General features: G+C 28.8%; 2 protein-coding genes across 2 annotated transcripts; both read left to right on the top strand.

Moving 5' to 3' along the window:
• The first annotated feature begins 3,730 nt into the window (after nucleotides 1–3,730).
• Nucleotides 3,731–19,396, top strand: LOC142328770 (uncharacterized). The gene is made up of 5 exons (XM_075372794.1): nucleotides 3,731–3,940; nucleotides 6,757–6,891; nucleotides 8,202–8,380; nucleotides 12,879–12,986; nucleotides 19,291–19,396. Exons 1-4 carry the CDS (start codon nucleotides 3,925–3,927, stop codon nucleotides 12,930–12,932), a joined length of 384 nt encoding a protein of 127 aa, XP_075228909.1. The 5' UTR covers nucleotides 3,731–3,924; the 3' UTR covers nucleotides 12,933–12,986; nucleotides 19,291–19,396.
• A 423-nt stretch (nucleotides 19,397–19,819) lies between these two features.
• Nucleotides 19,820–27,518, top strand: LOC142328769 (uncharacterized). Its single transcript, XM_075372793.1, has 3 exons — nucleotides 19,820–20,206; nucleotides 23,087–23,236; nucleotides 27,314–27,518. The coding sequence occupies exons 1-3, from the start codon at nucleotides 19,943–19,945 to the stop codon at nucleotides 27,488–27,490; spliced, it is 591 nt and encodes a 196-aa protein (XP_075228908.1). The 5' UTR covers nucleotides 19,820–19,942; the 3' UTR covers nucleotides 27,491–27,518.
• The last annotated feature ends 374 nt before the right edge of the window (nucleotides 27,519–27,892 follow it).

The following is a 27,892-nucleotide window of genomic DNA, read 5'->3' as shown; positions in this document are numbered from 1 at the left end:
ACATGTTCAGTTTTCACTATGATTTTTATATCATTATTTTAATGTAAATTTGAATTATAATTTATATAGCTGCTTGTTGAAATCTACTATCATTATCTGAATGTTCTGTGAGTACACCTTACACAATTAGAACAAGTATAGTCAGATTGTAATTGTTTACTAATATTCATGTAATATAATAAATAGCAATAAAAAGAAAGAGAATGTCAATTAATTAAAGAGATAAAGGAAATGCGTTATAAATTTACTTCCACGAGTAGCATATTTTAACCCTGTGCTAGCTAGGTAACCATTGGCTAGATCAGATCTGTGCCAGTTCGGCTTGGATAAGCTATACCAGCAGTTGCAGAGATCGTGCTCCCTGTACGTAAATCTTGTTTTTTACATACCTGTTCCAACTATTAAAAGAAATTATTATTAGTGTATAATTTCTTCTTTTTTTTTTTTTTTTTGGTTCATTGTGGTATAGATTATCCCAGGCTGTATGGAGACATTTTAATTCCATCAGATAGTTATTGACACAAACACCAGAGTGCACTGCTATTCAATCAAACATCTGTTATATACAGCTGTTACTATGTTCATTGGACAAGTTGATTCTAACTTGTTGTGAAGATGTTTACTAATGAAGAAAGAGTATTTTCTTTAAAAACGTAGTTCATAGTTGGTTATAATTTACTAATAAATGAATGGAGTAATCATTTCAACACTGTTCCACCAACACAAAATGTTGTTTATAATTTACGAAAATGTCTTGAGAGAAATGCATGTGCAGCAGACTGACCCAGGTCAGGTAGACCGTCATTAAGTGATGAAACTAAGCTTAAAGTTTTACAAGTAGTTATCCAGAGCCATAAAAAGTCTCTACTTGTAGGCTATCTCTCGAACAGATATTCCTAGAACTTCTGTTTTGATAATTTTACATAAGGCTAAATTCAAACATTACACACCTTGTCTCATACGTGGTCTCTGGGAAGACAGTTATGATCGTAGGCTTCAATTTTGCGAAACAATGTTAAATGAAGTAAGAAAAGTGATAATGAGTTGTTTTTGAAGATAATTTGGAGTGATGAGGCAACTTTCAAATGCACTGGCCACGTCAACAGACACAACTGTACCTATTAGTATTCAGAGAACCATAGGATTATTTTTAAGAGGTAGCAAAATCAACCTGGTGTTATTTTTTGGGGTGTAGTCTCATGTTGTGGAGTAATTGGGCCTTGGTTTTTTGGTGGAATAGTAACTGGAGAGAAGTACCTGGACATGTTGGCAATTTATGACATTCTTGGGCTACAAATGAACTACAACAACTAAAGCTTACTTTACTTTCAACATGATTGAGCCTACCCCAGTACGCAATAGCTGTGAGAAATTATGTTGATGAGTTATTTGGTGGTAAAGTTATTGGAGGGTGAGGGGCAATAGAAATGCCACCCAGATCTCCAGAACTTAACCTATGGATTTCCTCTTTTGGAGAATGGTTAATGATATAAAGTGTATACTACAAAACTACAAACAATTGAAGACTTGAAAGATGCTATTCAAAATTCATTTGAAAAAATAGATCCCAATATACAACTGTGCAAAGAAGTATTCCTAAGTGTCTCAGGTCGTCTGGAGGAATGTATCAACAAAGATGAAAAGCAATTATAAATAATCATGTAGCTTCTATAAAGTGTTGGTTATGAATTCAATTTGTTTTTGTTTTATATTTAAATAATGACTGTTATGATGGGTAGTGAGTTTTGGCCTACCTGGTATGTCAGCATCTGTTTTGAACTTAAAAAAATATGTGTAGTGGGGTATATTATTTTCTATCAGCTTGAAAATTAATAAAATAGAATAAGAGAAAATTAAAGATATGTATTTTGAATAATCATTTGGGGATGATGGAATCTTTTTTTGCATAAAGTTTTGTAAAATGTATGCATATTCATTGTATAATCTTTTCACAATTTAATCATCTGCAACAAAATCAAATCTGTTGCTTTTTTTAGTTTTGTATTAGAACTCTTACTTGTCACCTTAATAAAATAGGCTAATATTTATCGCCTATATTTATTTATAGCTACATTTATAGCCTATAATTTATATTTATATCTCTAGGGTGATATTTAATAAATTAAAAATTGTAACTTATCTTTGTATTTTGAAATGTGTTAACTTTATAAAAAAAGAAAAGAATAGTCATTGATTCCTAAAAAAAAAAAGGTATCTCTATATCAATCTCAATAAAACTAGATGACAGGTTATGGACAAAAGGTTTTTTTACTAGTAAAACAATACTTTGGTATAATACACATATTAAAAAATATGTGTTTATTGATTATTATTTTAAGTTTTTTTAAAATATTTACTATTGCTTATTATCTTTATCTACTGATGATGATTTAGCAAATAAAATGTGCATTTAATATTTGCTTTTTGATCATTTATAATAGTTTTTATATGTTTCCATTTTTAGATTTATACGTATTAAATGTTTTTTAACCATCATTGGTACACACAAGACTAGGTCCTGATTGTATTTTTTCATTTGTGTATTTCAGCTGGTGTGAACTGTCAAAACTATGTTTACTCATTAAATTTATTGTTAGGCATAATTTTTCTAATATTATTAACTATAATATTTAATGTTATAATTTCAAAACTGTTTAGCAATCTAATTACTTGCATTAATACTTATTATTTTTGGCATTTAAGAAAAAAATATTTAAAAAAGAATCAACTAAATAAATATAAAAAAGTTGTTAAGCATAAAAAATTTTAACAAATTCAGATTAGATTATATGTGCCTAAACAAACTTGTATTAGCTTGATCAAAATAACTCATTTAGAGGGAAAAAAGTTGTTACCTGGACTTTTATAAGTGGAAATGGTAAATGGTATAATAAACGTAAAAAAATAAATGCGCGAGCGAGGGTGGTGGAGGGTTGAGAAGGGGGTGAAAAGTGGTATATTGCGACACAAAAAGTCTGTTTATAGTCAATTGATTGTCTACAGAATTTTAACTTTTGAAGTAAAACAGTATTGTTAAACTTGAATAAAAGTAATTTTAAAAAATTTATATCTCAGGATTTTTGTCTGTTGAAGTATAGTTTTGATCAAATCTATAGATTGAACAAATTTAATCTGTTTTTTATTTAAGGGCTAATTAATTTCTTGGCATTACAGTAATAATTCATATCATTGATCCTAACGTAAAAAGAAATTAAAATGTTGTCAATATAGGCATTAAAAAAACCTTTTGGTCTTAAATACATGATATTATCTTGAATCAAAACACCCGAGGGTTTATCATCTAATAAGGTATTTATACATGATATTAGCATTCTAATCTTCACTTTTTATATTTTTTAAAGATTTAAGTTAATGGTTTATCTTAATTATGATGTTGATATTTAAAAAATCTGTAATTAGTGAAAATCGACTGTAGGAGACACGAGAATATGTTATTAAATAAAATTATGTTTCAAGTTAATTGAATTGCTTGCATTTCATTGTTGTATTGGTATAAGTTACAGTAAAAACAATTTAGACTTATAAAATGACATTTAGACTTATACATATTATTCAGTAACTAAAAAAATTATGATCAATTTTGGGTTCTTCTACTTAACGGCAAAGTAATCTAGTATTATTTTTGTCTTAATCAGCTATACCTTTATTTTTATTTGTTAGGTTGTTTCTGCTTTGGGAGCAGGTCAGCATATTGTAACTCCTCAGTATTGGTAAAACCTAATAAAAGCAATTGAATTAAAAAAAGGAAAATTACCTGATCCTGTTGCTTGCATTCCACCTTTAAATGAAGAGACTTTAAATCAGAATAATGTATCATTTTTGGTTAATAAGCAACGGTCTTCTTTATTTAAATCCTTGTTGTTTGTTGCTGTATCTTTTAAACAAAAGAGACGTATTGAACCGATGGTTACTTCTGCAGGTTTGTGAAAATTTTAATTTATTTTATTATTTAAATTAAATTAACTAAATTATTTGTATCTATTATGTGGTTTATGTTGTCTTCTTCCCAAAATCTTTTCTTATAGTAAATTAACTGTTAGAAAATTATTTTCTGGTAATTTAATCATATTATATGATGTCAGTCATTTAAATTTATGTATTAATATATTGCCATTACCTAGAAAAACAATTCTCTTTCTCTCCATGTGGTGCAGTTAAAACAAGCCAATTTTTTTTACCTGTGAAAAATAAGCCAGCTCACTCAATATCATTAAAAAAAGCAATAAATAATTAAAATTAGTTCCTGGTGGTATTTTTTTGAGGTTATTCACCACATAAGCTTAAAGTTTGTCCGTAGAAATATGATATAAAATTTTTTAGTGTATGCAGATGCAGCATGATTGGGATTCAGACCTAAAACCTTCAGGTGGAAGAAAAAGATGCTATCACTCTCTCTTTGTCTTGTAGGTTAGTCAGTAGAATGGCAGTCTAGAATCCTAGTTAATAACCCTTACTTATTAACCACAAAAAACTTTTCAAAAGTAATGAATATCTTTGATTTTGCAAAAATATATACATTTGTTTTTCTTTACATATCAGAGAACCACTACAATAGTGAAACAAAAAAACTTTGTTTTTTTCTTGTTTTGTGGTTTACAAAATATATAGTATTGTCATGTGTTTGTGGCTTGATCAGGATATTGAGAGATTAACAATTAAAAATGTTTATGCAATTACAATTTATTAGTTAAAGAACATAAGTAAAATAAGACAAATCAATAATAATAATAATAATAATTATGATAATAACAATAATAATAGTAAGATAACCGCAACAATAATAATAATAATAATGTTAAATAATAAATAATAGTGACAACAATAATAACAAATATCAATAATAATAATAATAGTAAATGTTAATAATAATAGTAAACAATGATTATATACAAAATAGAATTTAAAGTAAGTTCAGGATTTATTTACAGCTAGTTAAATTGTAAAAACCAGAATTCAGCCCTATTGACAAAAGTCATTATCATGACCGCTAAAATTTACATCTTTAACAACTATTAAAACAAATAATTCAAGACTAAAGATCATTCAGTACCGTTCTCTGCACATACCGTTGCTGTTTACAAATAAAACTACTCCAACAATTTATGAATGAGTTTAAGACTCTCTCCCTTTCACTAATTGTTTATCTATAACTCACCAAATAACTTCCTGCATTCACCCATTGTTCACAATGGAATTCTTGTGACGTCATGTTGAACACACCATTCAGCACTACATGCGTTGAACACATCCAGCAATACGTTTATACTTGCTTCTTCAAAACTGATCTTAACTCATCTTTCATGGAGTATTTATACTTCTTTCCTCTTGACCTGTAGAACCAGACCCAAGTTTAAGCATGAGAATGATCGTTCGAGTTCTTACATTTTCCCATGAATCCCTACTCTGGTTTGGTAATTCTCCTCATAGAACAACATCTGTTGTAGGTGTATTATTGGCGGTATTACAAAGAACGATTGTTAAACAGACCTGTTAGTCTTAGAAAAACGACTCTTTTAGTCCCTTTCTGGATTCCTTTCATTGTTAATTTTCTATTGCTTTCTTTTTAATTGGTATGAATCTGTTACTTAGGTCCATTATACCAGTCTTGTTACAATATATATTACATGTATAGAACAAAATATCAGTGCTGTTGATAGTATATTTATAAAATTGTAAAAAAATATATATTTATTTTTAATGATTTCATTTTATTTTAAGGGGTAGATAAAACTGTTATTATGCAAGATGGCACTGAAGTTCTAATTGCATAGTGCATGTCTACCCATCCATAGCATGTCAAAAAAAAATGTTATTATGTTTTAACAAATGCAAGAAGATGAATAGCATGGGATAATAGTATGTATAAATGTTGGGAAGGTATATATATATTTTTCTGTTCATATCTGTTATGTAAGTTGTCTTTTTAATCTTTTCAGAAACACTCATGCATATACTTGTTTTTTTTTTCATGCATATAACTTGATAATATTATTTTGTTTAGCTTGGCGATCTAATATTGTTTGATTCTGTCTTTTGTTTATGTATTACATATATTTCATCACTTCTGTTTTATTTCCCTTTTTTACAATCATTTATTTTAATGAATCAATTCAAATTAGTTTTTTATCATTTTTATTTGTTTGAAACAAGTGTTAGAATGATAGTTTTTTTTTAATCTTCATAAATTACACTCAGATTAATTTTTAATACTTCATTAGTTTATACTTAAAAGAAAGCCATTTGTGAATGTTATATTTATTTCTCTTGTAATGGTTTTCTTACACATGTGGAAAAATGTTTCTTTATTGGATTTAAAATGCACATTTTTTTTTAGTTTAATGGCATTTTACAACAGTGGATTAAAGAAAGATTTGATAAAAAAAGCTATTTGAAATCTTTGCAATCATACCCAGATCTCATTGAATCTTTGAAAAAAGAAAGTTCATGTATGAAATAAAAATATTATAAATGAAGTTTCTTCCAAATAACATCAATGAAACATTTCTTAAGTAAAAAAATTACATAGTCATTTAGCTAGTTTACAAAGTAGGTAGGTTTATAAAAATATTCTCACAAAACTATACAGAGTAAGTTTTTTTACAATTAAATCCATTTGGTTGATTTATACTTATAAATTTATATACATATAATAATGATTTATTATGTTTGAAAGAGTAATCGTGTCTTATCTCTATTTTAATATTAATTTATCAGTTTCTCTGATTATAATTGCAGGAGGATCAGTGGTAGAGTTTTCGGAATGTAACCTCAGCAAGGATGATATGTGTAGGGAAGGTGTTATTGTGATGCAGTCGCTTCCATCTCCAGGAAACGGTTCACAGGTTCCTGAATCATACCTGGGAGTTGTTAGTGAGTATTTTTTTTTTAAATTGGTGATAAATGTTTGTAGGAGGTGTTTAGATTAATTTGACTGATATAATATGGAGTCATACTTAAATCAGTTAGTATATTAAATCTATATTCTTTAAAATATAATGTAAGATAGACAAAGAAACATGTAGAACTCTCTGCAATCAGTAGGACTAAAATATGATATCAGAACATTATAAAATCATAATTTTTATTGATGGAAATAACAACTTTTATAAATATCTAGTATTTCTCTTTATGTAACACTTAAATTTATTATTGTAATATGTGAATACATACTAATTTGTAGATCACAAACAGTAGCATTTACAGATCTTTAAAAAGCGTCTGATTACACAAAATGGAGTAGAATGTTTAAGATGAAAAGTATCATTGAAATATAGAAAAAAAGAGTAAGAATTATTTATAAAGAATCAGTTGAATGTAATTAAGATAGAAAATGAGGAAAGGATAGGGACTAGGACTAGACTGCAGCCTGTCCTCTTTGTTTTTTTATCTACATTTTGAAGAAGCAGAAAGTTAGAATTTTAATTCAGAGTAACAATTCAGGGGAATGTTAAGATTATCAATCATTTCTATTTTGGTTGAGACCAAAAGTGGGTAAGAAAATGTTGTGTATTTAATATTCTATTCTACATTATCCTCTTTTATATTATATTTATTATGTTTATTTTACTCTTATTTATTTTCAAATTGAATTTCTCTCCTAGCAATGAGTCTGTGGAATTTAGAAGTTTTCCTAAGCTTGTACTGTCCCTGCCATCATTCTCTTATTGAATTCTAACTTACCACATTTCAGGTGATTTGTTGATACAATAAGCTGAAAGTACAATCATTGCATAACCAAGGGATGCAGCTACCTATGAGCTTCAGAACAGCAAACCTGATCTGGATATCTGGAACTTTAGATCGTGGATACCAGTGTCCTTTGGTAATTGGGTTTCAATTAACCACACATCTCAGGAATGATCGACCTGAGACTGTACACAACTACACTTCATTTAAATTCATACATATTGTCCTCATTCATCATATGAAGTAATTAATACCTTATGATGATTCCAGAGCCTAAACAGAAAAAGAAAGAAAGATGTCTTGAACTTGTAGAATATAGAATATCATATTAATCAGTCAATTAATTTATTATTCATACAGATTTTATGCATTTTTTTTATTATTAAAAATAGTATTTTAATAGTGGCTCTATTATGAATTTATTAATTTTGAACTCTTTAAATTTGGAATTGATTGTTAAATTTCAGTATAAGAAATTTTTTATTTAATTACAGAATACTTGACCTCTAAGGGTTTGAGATGTATACCTGAATCAGATATTGGCCTTAGTATTGTTTACTGTTCCTGTGAAAAATTTTGTAATCCAAATCATAAGTTACAAAGTTTATTTCAACACCATACAACACCAAGAGAACAGACTCAGTCATCTGCTATATTAGTTCAAAATACTCAGGTTTGATGATTCTTTTTCTTTATTTATTTATTTATTCTTTTATGATCAGATAATTTGAGTGTTGTATTTAAGTTTTATAAAGAATATGCTTTTTATATTCTGTAAAATTATTTGGAATTTTGGAGCTTTTTCGGAATTCCCCCCCCCCCCCCAATAAAAAACCATTTAATTTTTTAACCAATGGGCCAAAAATTGATGTATTTTTAATATCCAATAAGAATTAGGTAAGAATATGCACGTTTTAAAATAGCAAGAAATATTGATATTAACAATAACCAGGTTCAAGAAATAACCCAGTAACCCGATAGCACATTAACATGCTCTTTTATAATGGTCATTTTAAACATTCTCCATATTAACATATTTTACATATTAAAAATATGAGCATTATTGCTTATAATTATAGATATAAATATTAAATTTAATCAATCAAACCTAACCTACACTCGCTTCGATCGCTAACCTTGACTAATTAGCAGTAATGTTTTGATTATTTAAATAAATAATTGCAATAATTACTGAATTTATTATTTAAATATTCCAAACATTACTGTTAATTAGTAAGGTTAGCAAGCGAAGCGAGGGTAGGTTATATTTATAAAATAAATATAAATGGTTATAAGAACAGTAAATGGTTACATCTGGTTATTGGGTTGTTTCTCCAACCTGGTTATCGTTAATTTCAATATTTCTTGCTATTTTCAGTTATCTCCAGGTGAAAAACTTGCAAACTAATTGAGGGGGGAGAAACAAAAACTATCAGTTTTGATTTTTTATTTTGAAACATGCATATTCCCACCTAATTCATATTGGATATTAAAAATACATCGATTTTTGGCCGATTGGCAAAAAAATTAAGTGTTTTTTTTTTCTGGGGAATTCCAAAAAAGATCCAGAATTTTTTTTGCGACACTGAATTGAGAAAAGAGTATTTTAACAATTTTCTGTTAAGGTTAGTATAAGTAGTTTGATACTCTTGTGTATCATTACTTTTCATTTTTAAAAATAGGTATTGTATAATTTATCAATGCTAATTAATACCTGTTTGTGTATAACAGGAAACTAGCATTGATCTGATGATGTCCATGTTTCTGCTCATTTAGTTGCTTTTTTATGACTTATTTGTATTAATGAATTATGACTTAGAATTATTAATTAATTATCAATACTATGATAATTATCGTTGTCTGATAAAGCGTATTATTAGCATAAAATAAAATCATGTCTTCTTTGCTGAAATTAAAATTTAGTATGCAAATGAATGATTTTCATGGTTTATAAAAATAACTGCAGTTGTTATTGTAATACAGTCCTTATGTAAACTCCCATTTCTCTCCCATTGTTTTCTCATCAGATTGCATTTAATCTTTTTCCCTCGAGTAAAAAGATTTTTTTGACCTGGTGAAATATTCATGATGTATTATACAAATAATCTTTAACTACAGACAGAAATGTTGTGTGAGATTACAGCATACTGGCCAGATTTGCTTTTTTCTGGTTTCAATAAAAAGTAATTTAACATTTTGATAAGAAACAGTGGATTACTACTTTAAACTACAATTACAGAGAGGACTTAGATGTTTAGGATCTAAAAAGGAATATTTGAATTCAAATGAACAAGACTACCATTTGATTGGAAAATAAACAACAGGAAGTAATTGCAGTGTAGGATAATGTTGAAAAAGAGGAGAAAGGCAACAAATGTTGGTGGAATAGGAAGTATGAAATGGTTGATGGTGAATGATCCAGGCTTGAAATTTTTCATATGCTATAAAATTTGTATTCTTTTGCATACACTTCAAAATTTATGAGGTAAGTATTAATTGACAAAACAAAATTGAAAGAATTTATGAAACAAGAACTCATCATTAGAAATTACATCGAAAAGAAGAATATTTTATTATTTTGCTGTAAATTCAGCTGTTTATGAACAATAAGTCTGAAATCATTTTGTTGTCTTTTGGTTTCTACCAATGCAATAAATTTATGTTGATATAAGCAACTAATGAGTAATTTTTGTATATTAAAAAGTATAATTTTGTTACACATTTGTCATTTTATAACATCAGACAAAAATTTTCCATTTCTTTAACATATACAAATAAAAGTTTTTTAACTCTCTTAGTGTTGATTTAATCATATGAAACTAATTTTATTTAATTTATTTTTTCACATCTTTCATGACCGCATAGGATCATTTTAGTGATTCTATTATTCAAGTCTCTTCAAAGGGACTGTTTGGGCCTTGGGACATCCTCCCAGTACTTTTTCATATGTTCTGATCTCTGTGCCCTTTCTGGTGTTGAAAATGTTTGTGATGTGTTTCTTTCTTGTGGGTGTGAAATGAATGTTTTTTCCTTGATTTTTTCTTTTAATTTTATCTTGTCTATCTCGTCTTGTGGTATAAGATCAATTTCCTTCAGATCCTTTCTTATTTCTCTGATCCATCTGCATCCTGTCTTGGTGTTTTTTGATTTGAGATTGTTCTGTACCAGCTATTTCAGAAGTCTTGAATCTTGCATCCTCATGATGTGTGCAAAGAATCCTAGCCTCCTTTTACACATTGTGTCAATGATGGGTTCTAACTTTTCGTACACGATTTTGTTGGGCAGGATTCACCACTTTTCGTCTTTCTGGTACTTTTTGTTGGTGCAGGTTCTTCTAATTCTTCTTTTGATTTTCTGGATTCTGTCAGTCTTTGATTGTTCATTCTTGTGGAAGAGCGGAATGTCTGCATGCTGCGTATGTGAGTTCCAGTTTTATTGCTGTGTTGTAATGTCTTATTTTTGCATTTATGGGTAGGCATTTTTTACTGTAGGTGTACCAGGTTAATTTTTGTGCTTTAGCTAGTTTGTCTGTTTGTTCTTATTTGAATTGAGGTTTTTCTGTTCAGGTTGTTATTTTTCCGAGGTATTTAAATTGTTACTATTTTGCTTTATTACTGTTTTTATTTACTTTTTTAATTTTGTTGATTTTTATAGCATAATTTTTCTCTTTTGAATAATATTTTGAGGCCAATTTTATTTGCAATGTTTTGAAGTTCTAACATCTGCGTTTTAGCTTCATCAGTGTTGTTTGCTAGCAGTGCCAAGTTGTTTGTGAAACCAAGGCAGTTTTTGTTATTTTGGCCTATTTATTTTTTTGGGACATTTTCTGAGCCATTACCTCATTAACATTTTCACAGCACAGATGAGTAGTAGCAGTGAAAGTCTATCTGCTTAGCGCTTCCCAGTTTTGATGTCAAATGGTTCTGATAATTTGCCTCTTAATTTCACTTTAGAATTAGTGTTTGTGAGAGTGACTTTTATCATGTTTATTAATTTGGGCTGTAATGTGACATGTCTAGAATTTTTAGTAGGGTTTCTCTGTAGATGCGATCATATGCTTTCTTGTAGTCTACAAACATTATCTCCCTGTTTCTCGGTTGTAATAGCTTAATTGCTAGTAGTAGCTTAATAGCTTTTTCTCTGTTGTAATACTAACAGCTCCTCCAGGGTCGGAAACCTCCCTGGTGTTCTAGTTCTTTCTCAAGTTGTAAACCAATCCTGTTGAGGATGATTCTTGAAAAACATTTTTTTTTTAAATTTATAAAATTTTTTTTTATCACATTCCCCTGCATTCTCCTGTTGTAGATTTCTTTGTGGTGGTGTTTGTCTATGAAGACATGATTTAGTTCCCATTCTCCTTTAGTTTAGTTGGGTGTTTCTAGGTTTTGAGTTTTTGAGATATCCTCTTGAAGTATGTGAATTTCAAGATAAGTTTGTGGTTTCTGCAGAGATTGACAAGCCTCTGTCTGTTTTTGTTTGTTTTCTTTTGGATGAGCCATTTTTTGATGATGTCATGTTATCTTCTTTCTCTGCTTAGTTGAGTACGGAAGTCTTCGATTAATTTTTAACATGATTTTTGGGGAGTTATTTTTATGGTCTGGTCGAGTAGGAATCAGAACATTTCTATTTCTTTACAGTCTTTTGGAGATTTGTTTTTGTTATTATTGGGGGTGTGGACATTTATTATAGTGTAAATTTTATTAGATGCTTTTAGAGTGAGTTTTGAGATTCTTGGGGATTGTGACTTGCAGTAAGCAGTAAGTCAATTTTTTGATTTTGCTACTGAAGTGGTATCAGTTTTTCAGCAGAAGAACTTTGTCAAAAAGCTTTGAAAAGCTTGTCAACTTCAGTTAGTTTACATTTTTACAACAATAGACTAATGCTTAACACAATATTTAATGAGAAATTAATTTTGTATTGTGTGGAAGTGCCAAGCCTGATGATTTGAAAATGTAACCTTCTGGATGGGTAGCAGAAATACTACTTACCATAGTGGTCAGCAAAAAAGTGATGATTTTTTAGTATAATGAAAGAAATCGTGCAATGAAACTGTTCTTAAACAAGTAAAAAATTTAACTTCTGTTTTATGTTAAATAATATTTTAGTGCAACTGTATCATTTTGTTGCTCTTTTTGTGTCATTTACTATTTCTTTTTTAATGATTGTTTAAGGAGAATTCTTTGGCTGTGGCTGGGTGGGACATCGGATGTAGGAAAAATTATTAATGAAACATGCACCGGTGGAATATTTACTGCATCATCTACAAAAAACAGTAAAAGGTAATCAATATAACTGTAATAATTTTTTATTGTTACATTGAACTTAAAGTTGATGTTTAATAGATTGTTGATTTCCTTTTTTTTCTATTGTTTTGTCACAAAACTTTTATTTATCTATGAAAATACATTAATTATCCAATTACTTTATAAAAGTTAATTGATTATGATGAATATAAAGTAATAGACAAATTTAAAATAGTATTTTTAGATTACAAAGCTCAAAGAAACACATGATGTCAGACATTTTTGACAAATATTATGATAAATAATGTAAAAAAAAAGATTTAGTATGCAGGTCACGAACTTAAAAAAAGGTTTTTTCTAAAAATCTGAATACATTAAAACTACTTCATGTTTGAAAATACTTTATTGGGTTACTATATTCAATAAAAGCAAAAATGGTTGAAGTAGTGATGGATTGAAAGAGCATTTGATTAGAAGGAAGTGGTGAGTTTTAAGTAAAGAGAGATAATAACTATATATTATAATATTATTTTAAGTAAATGAAAATACACAACAATAAATTCGTTTTGTTTGTGTAAGTAAATAGAAAACAATTGCTGTTTTTATAAATCAGGAATTCTAATGAGCGATTGCAAACAAGAGAGAGTGTTCGTAATGATGTCGTCAGATTTTTGATAACCTGGTGAATCCTTTTATAACTTTGTAAAATTCAAGAAATAGTATTTTGGAAACTAGGAGAGAGTATAGTAAGGATGAAAAATTTTAACAGTTGATGCCACATTTTTTTTAACTGGTTTCTTATATCACTGCAGTTTAATAACACTGGTAGAAATTTATACATGGATAGGTAACTGTCTCATCTGACTTGATTATGTCTGCAACTTCAACACCACTGAAAATTATTTCTTCTTTTTTTTTAGAATTTGTATGGCTCTGACTACCCTCAGATTTAATTAGTCCTTTTATGCCCATGAGATCAATTTTTTTCAATTCTTTGAAAAAAATTACATTTTTTTCTAAGCTATAAAGGTCATTTTATAAATAACGCAGAATATGACACTACCGTAAATTTATAAAGTAATTTTAATCAACAATGATTGCAGTTTCAAGTGAAGACTTAAGAAATCAGCATTCATTATTTCCCTACCATAGGCTACTTTGAGTTAATAAATGTTAGAAATTGAATCTACAGGTGTTTTGAAAATGAAAGATCAAAGACAGAAATATGATACAAAAACAAAAGATCTGTCACTGAGAATGAGACTTACGTTGCAAATACCTGACAAATTCAAGTGCTTTGGAGAAATTTGTGGTAATCATACATTAGATCACTGTTCAGTTTCCTATTGGCCTTCTTGTGAAAAATGTTTGGGCATAAATTTGATCCAAGGTCAGGAAGGCTTTCTGTTTCAAACTGTTGTACTCGTTGAAAAGTGGTTAGAGGCTTTCAAATGGAGTTGAAATTTCTGTGAAATAAGTGGAACAATCCTTCCACTGTGCAACACAAATATTCTGATACATGCAATCAAATGTAAAGCAAGATGATTTAGATGTGATCATTGAAAAATATCATGATAAATAGAGTTTCATTTGGAACAAATACAAAATGATGCACAGGTGGCAAATTGCACAAAACCATATTGATTTACACAAAGATGGGCCACTCATTTTGACCAAGTATAATATCAGCTTTAGGGAAATTTACTACTTTTGTAAGTTTGTATAAAGAAGAAGTGTTTCTTCACAGCCAAACATAAGTCCTCAAGACTTAACTTGTTTCTCTAGTTAAGTGAGCCCATTTATAGAGTAGAAACCACAATGCATTAAAAAAATATGAAATGATAAAAATTCAGCAAAGAATAACCATTAACTGTACAGTTTAATATAATCTGTTTCCACCATTATCTCTGTTACAATGGCTCTGTAAATATTATTTTGCTGTACTGTTTTTATTGTTGAACCATCGATGTTGCTGGACCTCTTTGTATTCATTCATCCCTTTACTTGCTTCACCATTAATAACTTTTGGTAATTTTGATTTGTCTCACTGTACTTAATTTGTTTTTTAAAGTTTATATGATTGTTTTGTCCACATTCATATTCTTATATATTTCTGATTGTTTAATTCTCCAAAAATTATTGTAGCTGCTGAATATAGTTTAGTACATAATTATAAGGTAGAAATAACTGAAACACATGAAATTAACATAACTCATGTAATTAGCAAGTAAACTGTTAATACAAAAAGATTTTAGTCATTACAAAGCAAAACCTATGTGTTGACAATAGAGGCACTTGGCCTGTTGACCAAACTGCTTGTTACTATCTTACTTATCCGTTTAGCTTTTTTTCCTTAAGACAATCTTAATGATAATCCTGCCCCATAAAATAGAAATTAAAGTTCCAATGACTACTCTATTCCAAGTAATTCTGTGTATTTCTTCTACATAAATACCATCCCTATCTCATACTGATCTCAGAAAAAGTGCGAGACTGTAGTAGAAGGTTAGACTGGCATTGCCAATAATATTAATAAAATAAAAATTTATTGCTGATTGTATTATTAAAAAATATTCAAAATTTTGTTTTAATCTTGGAAACTTCCTCACTTTGTCCAACATGGTAAGTATTTAAAAAATTCTTTACCTTATAAATTCAATGCTTTGTACCTGAACCTAAGCTGAAATCCAGGGTTACCATTTCATGGTAATTTTGGTTCAACATTCCTGTCGCTCTTCTCTTCCTTCTCAGCACTAAGTTTCTGAAATATTTAATCATCCATTTTCCATATTTAGACATTTTATTTCTTGCTTCCGTAAAGCATAATTAATTACTGAGGTGTTATTATAACTAAATGTGATAAAAATACTCCCAGCGCATGTTTATTTAGTGAAATACATATAATTTTCCTTTCTTTGAACATGATACATTCTTTATCGGGAACAGAATTTTTAAGAGTAAATCATTGATATATGGTGAAAGTTTATTTAATTTCAACTCTTAGCTGGCTTGCCATTTTTTATTAAATGTCTATAATATTTAATGATTACTTTCCCTCCATACATCTCGCAAAGTTAATGCCATTGATTTGTAGAATGCTTACATATATTTTGTTTTCCTCCTATCTGAAAATCATTTAACATTTGCCATCTGTTGATCTTAATTTTAATTACTATAATTATTTAAACTACAGATAAAATTTCAATGATAAGTCAATCTGTTTGAAGTGTCCCAAAAAAACATAAGTTGGTTACTTGACCAATTAAAAAAAAATTGAAACTTACCCACTTTTTCCTATATTTTTAGGATCTTAAAACTATTTTTTTAATTTTTTATTCAAACAGTTTACCTATGGCGGTCACTTTTGTTATGGCGCGCATACCTATTTTTGTGATTGTAAGGGTTTACAAAAAAAATCATAACTAAAAAACTATTGGTCCTGGAAGAATGAAATGAAGTTGATTAAGTTAAAAATTAATTAAGTTGATTAATCATATTTTCTCAAGGTAAAAGATTGGTCCAGTGATTTATTTACCTATCTCTTTATTTTCTATGAGGAAATTACCAATAAAATTGAACATGAAAATGGTTAAATTTCACTTTTGGTAATTTTTTTAAAGAGGCAGGAATGGCATACACAGTTTGAATTATTTTTTTATATGGAAGTATATGTTAGTAGTTTTACCATAATAATATTAATGATGATATACTTACCCCTAAATTTTTATACATTTTTGAGAGCTAATTTAAAAAAAAAATTCAAATTTTGGCTTCAAATAACTCTGATGGGGCTTATGATAAAAATCTCAAATTTGCACAACTTGCAGTTTTTTTTTGTAGATGTTTATGGAAAATAAAAAAGTTTCTTGTGTTTATGGCAAATAAAAATGTTTCTTGTGTATTGTACTAATAAAAAAGTTATAACCACTAAATATCATGAAAAACCTGTTAAAAACTATACCATTTTGACTTGCTAAATATGTGCTGCAAGGGGGTTTCTTGTCTTCTTTGCACGTTACATTTTTTATGTTTAGCCCCTATGTTGAAGTTGATGTTTTCAATATTTTAAAAATAGTTTTATTAAATAATTAATGATAGTTAGTAATTTAATGATAACTTAACCAATACCAGTAACCTCACACAATTTCGATTCAAAAATGAGATTTCAATGAGTAGCCTTCATCTTGTTTCAAGAATTCATTTTTATTTTTATATTGGTTTATTTTCGTAAACTATTGAAGAACAAATAAATTGTAGCAAAATTTTAATTATTCTTCAATGAAATAGCCTGTTTTTGTAGCAGTGAAAGTTTATTATTTCAGTGTGGTTAGCTGTGATATCTCTTCTGATAATTCTTTTGAAATTGTATGAGAATGACTCATCACTATAGTTTGTTGAAGTAATGTCAACTTTCTCAATTTTCAATATAATTTTGTCCCAGTTGTTCAATATTGTGATGTGGGGCAATGGATTGCTCTTGGTCTTCATATTCATATAATTTGTTCTGCTGAGAAAAAATACTTTTGAAGCAGTTAACACAAAGAGACTTTCCAGGAAGTGAATTTAAATTTTGAAAAATGTGTTCTTTAAGAGCTTACTCCAATGTTATTTGTCTTAAGTTTTTCTTAACTGTTTTTTTATGAGTTCTCAACGGGTCACAACAGAACTGTCCATACAGGTGACTGACTGAATTTTGACAAAAACTTTTTTCCATGATATTTACAAACACTAATGACATCTGAATTAAACATAAAAAATAAGTTGTTTGTTTTCATCACTAAATTCACAAATTTTAATGAATTCTTTTGACACTGTACCATACACTGTTTAATGACGCTCTTCATTCACATAAATTCCTATGGAACATTGTTCTTACATTGTTTTATGTGGAATTACCTGAAAATAATGTAAAAATTTAACTGATTTTAAAATTTGCAGATTTAATGTTAATAAACACTTATTATTTAATAAACACATTTTATTTAATAAACACTTCCAAACCCAGGATGAAAGACACTCGTAAAGATGTGAACAGGTCATTGACTAATATCAGACTGACCAGTCTGTAACTGCAAAGGTAAATAATGTAACAAGCATAAATGAGCATGTTGCAACATGAATTCTCCTGACGACTGAAAATGACTTCAAGTGCCTGTTATAACATGAACACTGTAGTTGAATGGTTCAAACAAGTCTATTTCAACTATAGTAATAAGTGTAAAAATATTAAAGTGCCAAGAAGACAATAACCCCGCTTGGGGCATTTATTTAGCGAGTCAAGATGGTATTGCTTTTAACAGGTTTTTCATGATTTTTGAGATGTTATAACTTTTTATTAGTACAATACACAAGAAAATTCTTATTTGCCGTAAACATCTACAAAAACACTGTAAACTGTACAAATTTGAGATTTTTATCACCAGCTATGTCACAGTAATTTGATGATTTGAAGCCAAAATTTGAATTTAAAAAAAAAAATAGTTTTCAAAAATTGATAAAAGTTTAGGGGTAAGTATATCATATCACCATTAATATTATTATTATTATAAAACTGCTAACATATACTTATATATAAAAAAATTATTAAAACTGTGTATGCTATTCGTGCCTCTTGAAAAAAAGTTACCAAAAGTGAAATTTTATAGTTTTTCATGATCAACTTTATTGGTAATTTTCTCATTGAAGAGGGATAGGTAAATTAATTACTGGACCGATCTTTTACCTTGAGAAAAAGTGAATAAATTGCTTTTTGTTTCATCCTTCCAGGACCAATAGTTCTTTAGTTGTGATTTTTTCTGTTAATCCTTACGATCACAAAAATAGGTATACACATAGTAACAAAATGGTCGCCACAGGTAAACTGCTTAAATAAATATAAAATAGTTTTAAGGTACTGAGACATGAAGGAAACAAGTGGGTAAGTTTCAATTTTTTTTTTAATCGGTCAAACAACCACCCTTGGATCACTTGAAATGGATTGACTCTGATGTGAATTGTTGTTTTTAACGCTTACAATATAGTTAATCAAAATAGAGCTGTATTAATGTGCAGCTAAATCAATGGGCTAGTTCTGGATTTTGATGATACTTTAATGTAATTGTTTTGCAGATAGATATTCAAAAATTATTTTAATTTTTATGAACTATTTTAAAAGTGTTTGTAAGAATGTCAAAGCTATATTTTAAATTTTCTTGACATTAAACAAAAATTAGGTATACTAAATTTTTACTTGTTATTTTTTATTATCTTTATGGAATGCCAAACATATTATGTGCTATAGATTCTGATGTCATAAATTTAAAAAAAGTTGCTACAGATTGGTATTAATTTTTTGTTTTAGGCTGCGTGATGAAAATAATAAAAGCAATGTAGAAGAAAGTCCACAATTTAAAAAACCTAGCAAAATCTCATCATATTTTAAGATAAAAGATACTTTAGACAGTAATACTTTTAGTAATAGTGATAATGAAATATCAGTGAATAATTCCCAGGCTGATCATTCTGTAAAAAAAGATGACAAAATTAAAAGTTTAAAGAAGAATGATGTCCATGTTGATGATGACAGTGATGATAAATTTTCATTTGTTAATGAGAAAGAACAAATATCGGTGCCTTCTAATTCTGTGGATATTTTTAATACTTCAAGTAAAAGTTCCAGTAAAACTGTAACCAACTATAATGCTACTTCTGTTGATATATTTGGTACAAATATTAAAAGTTCTGATTTACCAAAACAAAATGATGCTGGTTCCAAGTCATCTGTTTTTTCATCATCAATTGCATCAGTAAAACAAAGCTACAGTGTATTTCAAGTATCAGCTAAGAAAAACTGTGTAAATAATGATGATGATAGCGATAATGATGATTTTAAATTTTAAAAAAATGATGACAATGATGATGATTTTAAATTTCAGAACAGTAAGAATAACTCTAATGCTTCATTAAATGATAATATTTTTGGAACTTCTGATTATAATGAATTAAAAAGGAAGATGCCAATTGATGATCCTTTTCAAAGTAATAAGACTGACTGTAATAAAAGATTAAAAACTAAAGATGATCTTTCTTATAGTAGAGGTATGAAACGTAACATGTCAGTTGAAGAAATTCAAGCAAAGAGACCAGCAATAAATGTTATTGATATTGATAGTGATGATGATGATGATGATAGTAGTAAAAATAAAAATATAATTCCTGAGCATGTTACAAATGCTAATAATTTAGAATCTATTGTTATTAAAAAAGAAATAAAACAGGTATGTAATTTAAAAATATATTTTAGAAATAATTTTTTCTCAGTAATTTGGAATGCATTTTATGTTGTTTCTGTTGAGTGCATTTAGTGTGAAGATTTTGAAAAATTGTTTTGTACATTATATTATTTCAGTAGAATATATTGATCATCGTACATGATGTAAGTTCATTAAGTACTCAAATCTCTTTACAAGAAGGAACAAGTGATGCTAGTTAGAATTACTTAATCATCAACGCTAAAAAAATTAAAAAAACTTAAATCTGAGAAACTTTCACAGAGTTTTCTCTCTGAATAGAATAAAGATGTCACTTACAAGGCTGAATATCACCCATGATTTGACATGTTCAAAATACTGATTTGTTTAAGTTTGTGAAAAAGGCCACAAGAAACCGCTTTTTCTCATCATTCTCAAAAAGCCAGACATGCTTGTTATTCTTGAAAATGGTTATACCAGTTTCAGAGAGTGACTGCCATCTCATATCAGATCATCTATAACCATTTAATTATGTTAATTAACTTGATACAGATATACATAGTCGTCATGTGTGTATTCTTTGAGCCATGTAGAATTTTATTTCCTGTCAATATCTCATGCAGGAAATTAAGTAGGGGCCTTGAAGCACTTTGGTTCACACTATGAGATACAGAATGTTCTAAAATTAAGAATTTATCTAAAGTAAGGAAGTATCATAGTTGATTTAGTGGTGAAAGAGATGAATCACAAACAAAAGAGAAACTGCAATTGAATTTTAATATTAGTGATTATGATTTTACATATATTTTAATATTACAACTTTTACCTTTGATATTAATGAGCTGGAGTAACATTGAAGGTGATCCAACAGCATTTTGATTCATAGAGTCAAATGATAAATTCAGATGGATCTAAAGAGAAGCAAGGTGAACAGTGAAATAGGTAGTTGTATGAGAAGGACAACAGAGGAAGGAATGTTATGCTAAATGGAAAACTATTGTAAGCAGTTTGATCTATTATACATACTTCTGAACAGAATTTTTAGATAACAGTAATGTTATACTGAAAATGTGTGTGAAAGAATGAACATTGCTTTTAAGGCAAAAACCACTTGATATTGAATAATATATTCACAAATTAATGGATTTTTACACACATATATATATATATGCATAATAAATTGTATGTAGTGTGTAGTGGCTGGCCACAGGGGCATGTATGGGAAAACTTTTTAAAAAAAACTGTTATTAAGAATGTTTAATTTTTAATATTAATTTAATTTTTAACTGCATATTTTACACTATGTATGAAATAATTTTAATTTCTTAATGTGTAAGTTTTTAATGTGTAATTTTAATGTTTTTAATTATTTGATCAACTGATGAGCGAAAATCTTCAAAAGCACTTTTGATGTATAAATGAAGTAATAATAGGGTAAGAAGTATTATTAGATTCTGTACTGTGGTGGATTGCTGAGTTTTACTTTTAGTCTAATATATATAAATAAATAAATATATATATTTATTTATTTATATTTATATTTATATTAATGTCGGAAAAAGAAAATATTGCATATCATAATATAGGCCATTAGTAAATAAGGAGCAGAAATATAGAGAGTTTCAGGGTACAGTGCAAATTTCAGTTCATTAAAAGGAGACAACAGAAGAGTGTTAGAAATATTATTGAAATGAAAATATTTGGAGAAAATTATGAAAGGAAAAATTGAGTAGTAACCTGAACAATATAGTGAAAATTTATTCGGTAATAAGAACATGTAAAAGAACGAAAAGAAAAATAATTAATATGATTTTACAGGGGATGTTTTTAGATTGGTACAACTGTTGTTGATGTCAATATTGGTTAATGTGCTGCCTAACCAGTCTGGCAAGATGGTTCCTCCACTCCTGTGGAGGAAGCTTTTTGCATGCTCAAATTTTCCAAAACAAACTCTGTTACAATATGCAGTGACCTGGAAAGAACATGACACATGACTGTAGTACATAGTGTACATGATTGTGTACTATTGTAGCCAGGTAAATCAACAAGTTTAGAATTACAAATTCTGCACCGACTGTGAAACATTTTTCAGAAATGGTTGAATATGATACCCTGTAAATTACAGTTAGTTCAAAGTTTATGTGATAATGTTAATGTTTTTTGTAAACATTTCTGTATGGACATATAGGAATGTGTTGTCAAAGAAGATGCTTTCATTATCTGTTTTTGGTGATAAGTACGTTTCATATTAGTGAAAAGGTAATTAGGCACAAGTTCTAATGTGAGGAAAAGAAAACCCCAGAGAAACAGCACTAAATAAACAAGATTTTCCTTAAGGGAATGTATTTTATCTATTTCTTGCAAAAATGTATATGAAGCATTCTTCTGTCACAAACAAGCAGTAACTGGAGAATAGTCTTGTCATGTTAAGTTAATAGCTAACGCATCAATTTGAGGAAGACACTGGGAACTTGATTTTCATACAAAATGGAGCTCTGTTTCAACTGGCACATAGAAATTTAAAATTATTTGGATGAATACCATTCAAGAGGTTAGATTGCCCATGAACCTGATGAAATGAACTCCCTTTCTGTCCTTTTGATGTAGATAAATAAACATATCACAAACACTGGTGCTAGTGTTGATTGGTACACTTTCAATTATTTGGAATGAATTTTTTATCATGTTGATGTCTATCATCTGACTCGTGGTGCACACATGAAACACTTATAGATACAACTTTTAGAAATTTTCAGTAAAAAAATGTAAATAATCTTTATATTTGAAAGATAATTTTTTTAAACCATTAAAAGTATCTTATTTCATTTGTAATTTAGTGACTAATGTTTGTAGCAGTCTATGTCAATTAAAGAAATATGTTTGCATAATATGTTAATTTAATTTTAGGAGGAGGCATTTGAAGAAGGATATATAAGAGATGAAGAATTGCACGATTCAACAGTTGTTATTGTTAAGTCTCTGATAGTACCTTTGCGTAATATCAGTTTGTCTTCCAGTCGATCAGATATAATGAATAAATCTTCAAAATTTAGGAAGGTAGTAATAATATTTTACTTTATATTTTTATTAAAATATTGTAGAAATGTGCGGTTTTGTAAAGTTGTGTTTATATTCCAGGCATCAAAAAAGAAAAAGCTTCTCTTAGAGTAGTTATATCTTGCTTACAAACCAATTGGTGAAAGAAATGATTATGTGCAATATTAAATATTTTTCTGTCGCTATTTTACTGAATTTCAGTTATTTAAAGAAAATCTTTTGGAATTATAATTAGATGTGGAAAGTACTATGTATTATAAAATGACTTTGTTATTTTACCATCAAAGCTAAAAGCTGTGTTTTTCAAACCAATTTTTTTTTTTATTATTACACCGTATTTCGTAGAAAATAATGTGAATGCAGTTCTGGGACCTAATTTTAAACGTTTTCAGTTCAAAAACCTATGAAACTGTTAAATTTACCCCTTAATAATTTACCTTTTCAGAATTTCAGTAAGGTTTCATTTTAGCAGAAAAGCAGAAATTGGGGCAAAATCTTTCACTAGCCATAATTTACTAATGAAGCATTTTTGGATCCATGTTTATATGAACTTTTCTCATTACTTTAATGACAGAAATATGCCTATGAAGTTTAGGAGAATCGTCCTGGGACATCTTGTAAATGAGGCTGCAAAATCTACTTAAATTAAGATTTTTTTTCAATGGCCTTTTGTCATCCAAGGAATTTCATGAAATAGGCAAGGTCTCAGAATACTGTGCAGCTCTCACAGACCACTGAGGGGTCGATATACTATTATGATTACTATTAACAAATTGGCAACTGTAAACATTTAAAAAGTCCTCCAAGGGATAGAATTTAATACTGAACAAAATAACCACTCAAATACAGTAAAAGCAGATCAGGTTTTATTGGAGAAAAGAAATTAGATTCAATTCCTCTGGTTCACACATACACACTATCAAGTTACTATTTAAAACAGTAACCAACAGTCTTTTAATATTTTCCTTTTTTCCAAAATATAGCCCATTTGGGAGGAGGTCTAGGACCCACCCATACCCACTTCTTGGGTGGTGGCAGAACTCCCACTTTAATCTTTTACATTTAGTCTTTAAATGACCACCTTAGTGACAATTACTGGCATATAACAATAATAATAATAATAATAATAAAAACAATAAAAATTTAATCAGATAAAATAGTGTTAGTAAACTCTAATCATTCAACAAACAAAACTAAGAGGAAATACACAACATTAATGTAGTAAGCTTTTTGAAATACCAATTAGTATCAGTGTTAGTTATTGACTGTCATTGTCTATCTATTACTACATATTAATATTTCACTAATTAAATAATTAATCCCATTATTAAGATTTAGCGTCAAGTAATCATACTGGTTACTCCAAGTCCTCTATTGTACGATAAAAGAATAAATTAATTTTATCTAAATATTAGTTGATTATCACTAAACTTCGTCAAATTGCATTAAAATATACAATTAGATGTGCCTCAAGTAATTATAACAAAAAACTAACCCTAACCAAGTATCACACAGGAAAAACATAAATTGCTCACCCCTCAGCTTAAAAATTCAACATGTAATGTAGCCTCTAGGAATGCAAAAAACAAAAGGTATCTCAAGTGCCATATTTACTGCACACATTCCACACACTGTATTTAAATTTGAACATCATAAGTTAATTTGGAAAGGGTGCAAATCTTAGGCTACTACTTGTGAATTAGTTTTCACTTATGAATGCAACTGCCCCAGGGTACTTACAGAGAATTGTGCAGGTCTGGATACTGCCTGCTGTGCATTCAGCTTCGCCTAAATGGCCATAGCTCTGATTAGCACTCTATGTACAGCCAGAATGAAAACTATTCTCTTATATTACATCCGGAACTGGTCTGAATTTAAAACTATACCTTGCAATTGGCTTTGAACATTTCTCTTTAGTTCACCACAATATAACTCATACTATGAAGAGAAAACTCTCTCTCGAGCAGATCAATTGCTTCTTCACCTGGTGCCATGTGTACTCACAGGAATTTGCCACCCAGTGCGAAATGACAATTTCCAAGTGCTTATTTAAGATTGCATGTGTGCACTGCATCCGTACTGTATTTTTAACTCATATTAAAACATTAATTACAATTATTATTAAACAATTTATTTACATTTAACTTTAGAAAATGTTCCGTCTCTGAATTACATTATTTATTTACTATATAAATTAATACATTTATTTGTTAATATAATTGCTTAGTCTTAATTTTATTTGCTTGTTAATGATACAAAGTATATATATATATATATATATATATATATATATATATATATATGTATGTATGTATGTATGTATGATGTTTTTCATAGTTAATGTATTTATCTAAAACTATCAGCTGTTGACTTCAGGAGCCAATATAACTTTATTGCATCTGTTACGTTTGTACATAACAGATATGTTATATTTGCATCTGTCATCTCATAAAGTCACTTGAAGACTCCAAGTCACTTGTTTGGTATCAATGTTATACGTCAGAATAAATGGTTGAACTGTTTGTGTAATTTATGACTTATTTTTTTAAAAGCGTTTGGGCAGTGTGTGCTTGCATGCTACCCATTTTTTATTTTCTTGGCAGATGACACTAAATGCTGATTGATGAGGTCATATGGCTGGCATTGTGTTTTTTGTTGTTTAGAAATTTTTTTTATGTACGTTTACAATATTACTGGAATATTGCTTGAAAAAATCCCTTAAAATAATTATTCTAGTTAGGTCTATAGTTGGTTTGGTCATATTCAGTTCATGATTATACCATTTCACTAATGATAACTCATGTGATCTGAGTAAATAGCTTACAGTGGTTATAAAAGTTATTTAGAGCCTAAAAATCCATCCTAGCTTGCCTGCATGCTGACACTTCTAGAGAACACAATTTACTTTCTTATCTGTATATATGTTATACATGCCTCTGCGTGTAGAGATTCTTCTGAGTTTTCTATTTTGTTTGGCAGGTATTAAATTTTTACATGCTACAAGGGGCTACAAATGTAATATTCACCCACTAAAAACTAGTAAATGGAAAGAGATAGTCAAATGAAACAAATATAGTAGAAATGTAATTTTATTTGCTACAAAAACTTACATTTATTATTCCATCTACATCTACACATTTCTCCTGACAGTGAACCAGTTTTCCCATTCTGACAATGAAAAATGCTTGTGATCTTTCCTTGATCCACAACCTCAGTGCGTCCTTCAGTTTGTTGAAATGAATACCCTTAGTGTTCCTTTTTAATTGTGGAAAGAGGTGAAAATACATTGCACTGAATTTACAGTCACCCTGCTTCTAGGTTGTGAAATAAATATACATGTTTGGAATACAGAACCCTTAAGAATGTTTTTGATTGTGAATTGTACTCTGCCAGTATTACAGTATTGCATGGGCTCTGCTCTTTTTCTTCTGGGTCATATTGGTGCATCCGGTTTTTTTCTCTCAACACAATATTGAAAAGGAAGTCATCTTCCTTGTTAGAATAACATTTCAGAAACTGTTTACAACATTCTGTTCATTGCTGTTTGTTCTCCTCTGTGAGTTTGCAGATTCCACTGGAGCCCAGTAGTGCAATAATGTGTCCTACATGGCAGTCAATACCTACTCTTTGTACGACATTTTGTTCTTCCATTGTGTTCTAATCTGCATTACATTTCAGCTGCTGCTCATACTGTTTTGTTTTCTGTAATTTCATACAGACAAACTGTATGATCGTAATTTTCAATTACAAAAACATCATTTTAGATATTTTATAATTAATCACTTGCCAATTCTTGACTTCATCTGAATTCATACACAATACACATTTCTCTTTATAGCTTGATTTTATTAAAATGTACAATTTGAAATGTTTTCCTGTTGAATTTGTTTAGTATGTAACATTTTTTTTTAGTATTTCAAGTGAACTAGTGGAACTTTAGATTTTAGATGTAGGATAGCATAAATATCGAATAAGATATAAAATGAATGTTGGTATAGAACCATTAATATTTGAGGTGAGTATCTTTTGCTTTTTAGAAATAAATCCAGTTTTGTAGTATTGTGTTTTTTTTTCTAGGCCATTCCTTTAAAGACGCCTGATTTTATTGAATTAATTCCATATAAGGAGAGCACTGATTGCTGGACAGAAAAAGCTGCTGCTATTTATGTTTCTGACTCATCTAGTGAGGACGATAATTGGGAATTTCAACAGAACCATGCTACTAGTCAAAAGAAAATTAGAAGTGGAAAATAAATACAATGTGCCTTTTGACCATCCATTACTGAATCTTAAAATCATAATCAAAAACTAATAATGTAATTACTTAATGTAATAAAAAAAATAATAAGTTTAATAAAATAATGTAATAAAATTTCTATTGTAGATTTTTTTTTGCAAGATAAGTTCCTAACCCTTTCCTTTATGTTTATGTTGAAGCATGCTCTCATTAAGAAACAATTATTCCATCTGTGAACATCAAATAATTCTGTTCATTACAATTCTACCCATAAGTTGGGACATTAGTAGTACTTTATTTATAAATATCAGTATTTACATCTTTAAAATATTCTGTTTGAATATGTGTTTACTTCCAGTTGTTACAGTTGTGATAGGGCCTAAATATAGTAGCTTAAGGAATTTATTTAAAAACAACCA

The sequence above is a fragment of the Lycorma delicatula genome, chromosome 8 (genome assembly GCF_047948215.1).
Source record: "Lycorma delicatula isolate Av1 chromosome 8, ASM4794821v1, whole genome shotgun sequence".
In the NCBI taxonomy this organism is placed as follows: Eukaryota; Metazoa; Arthropoda; class Insecta; order Hemiptera; family Fulgoridae; genus Lycorma; species Lycorma delicatula.
This window is presented reverse-complemented; position numbering and strand designations above follow the sequence as displayed.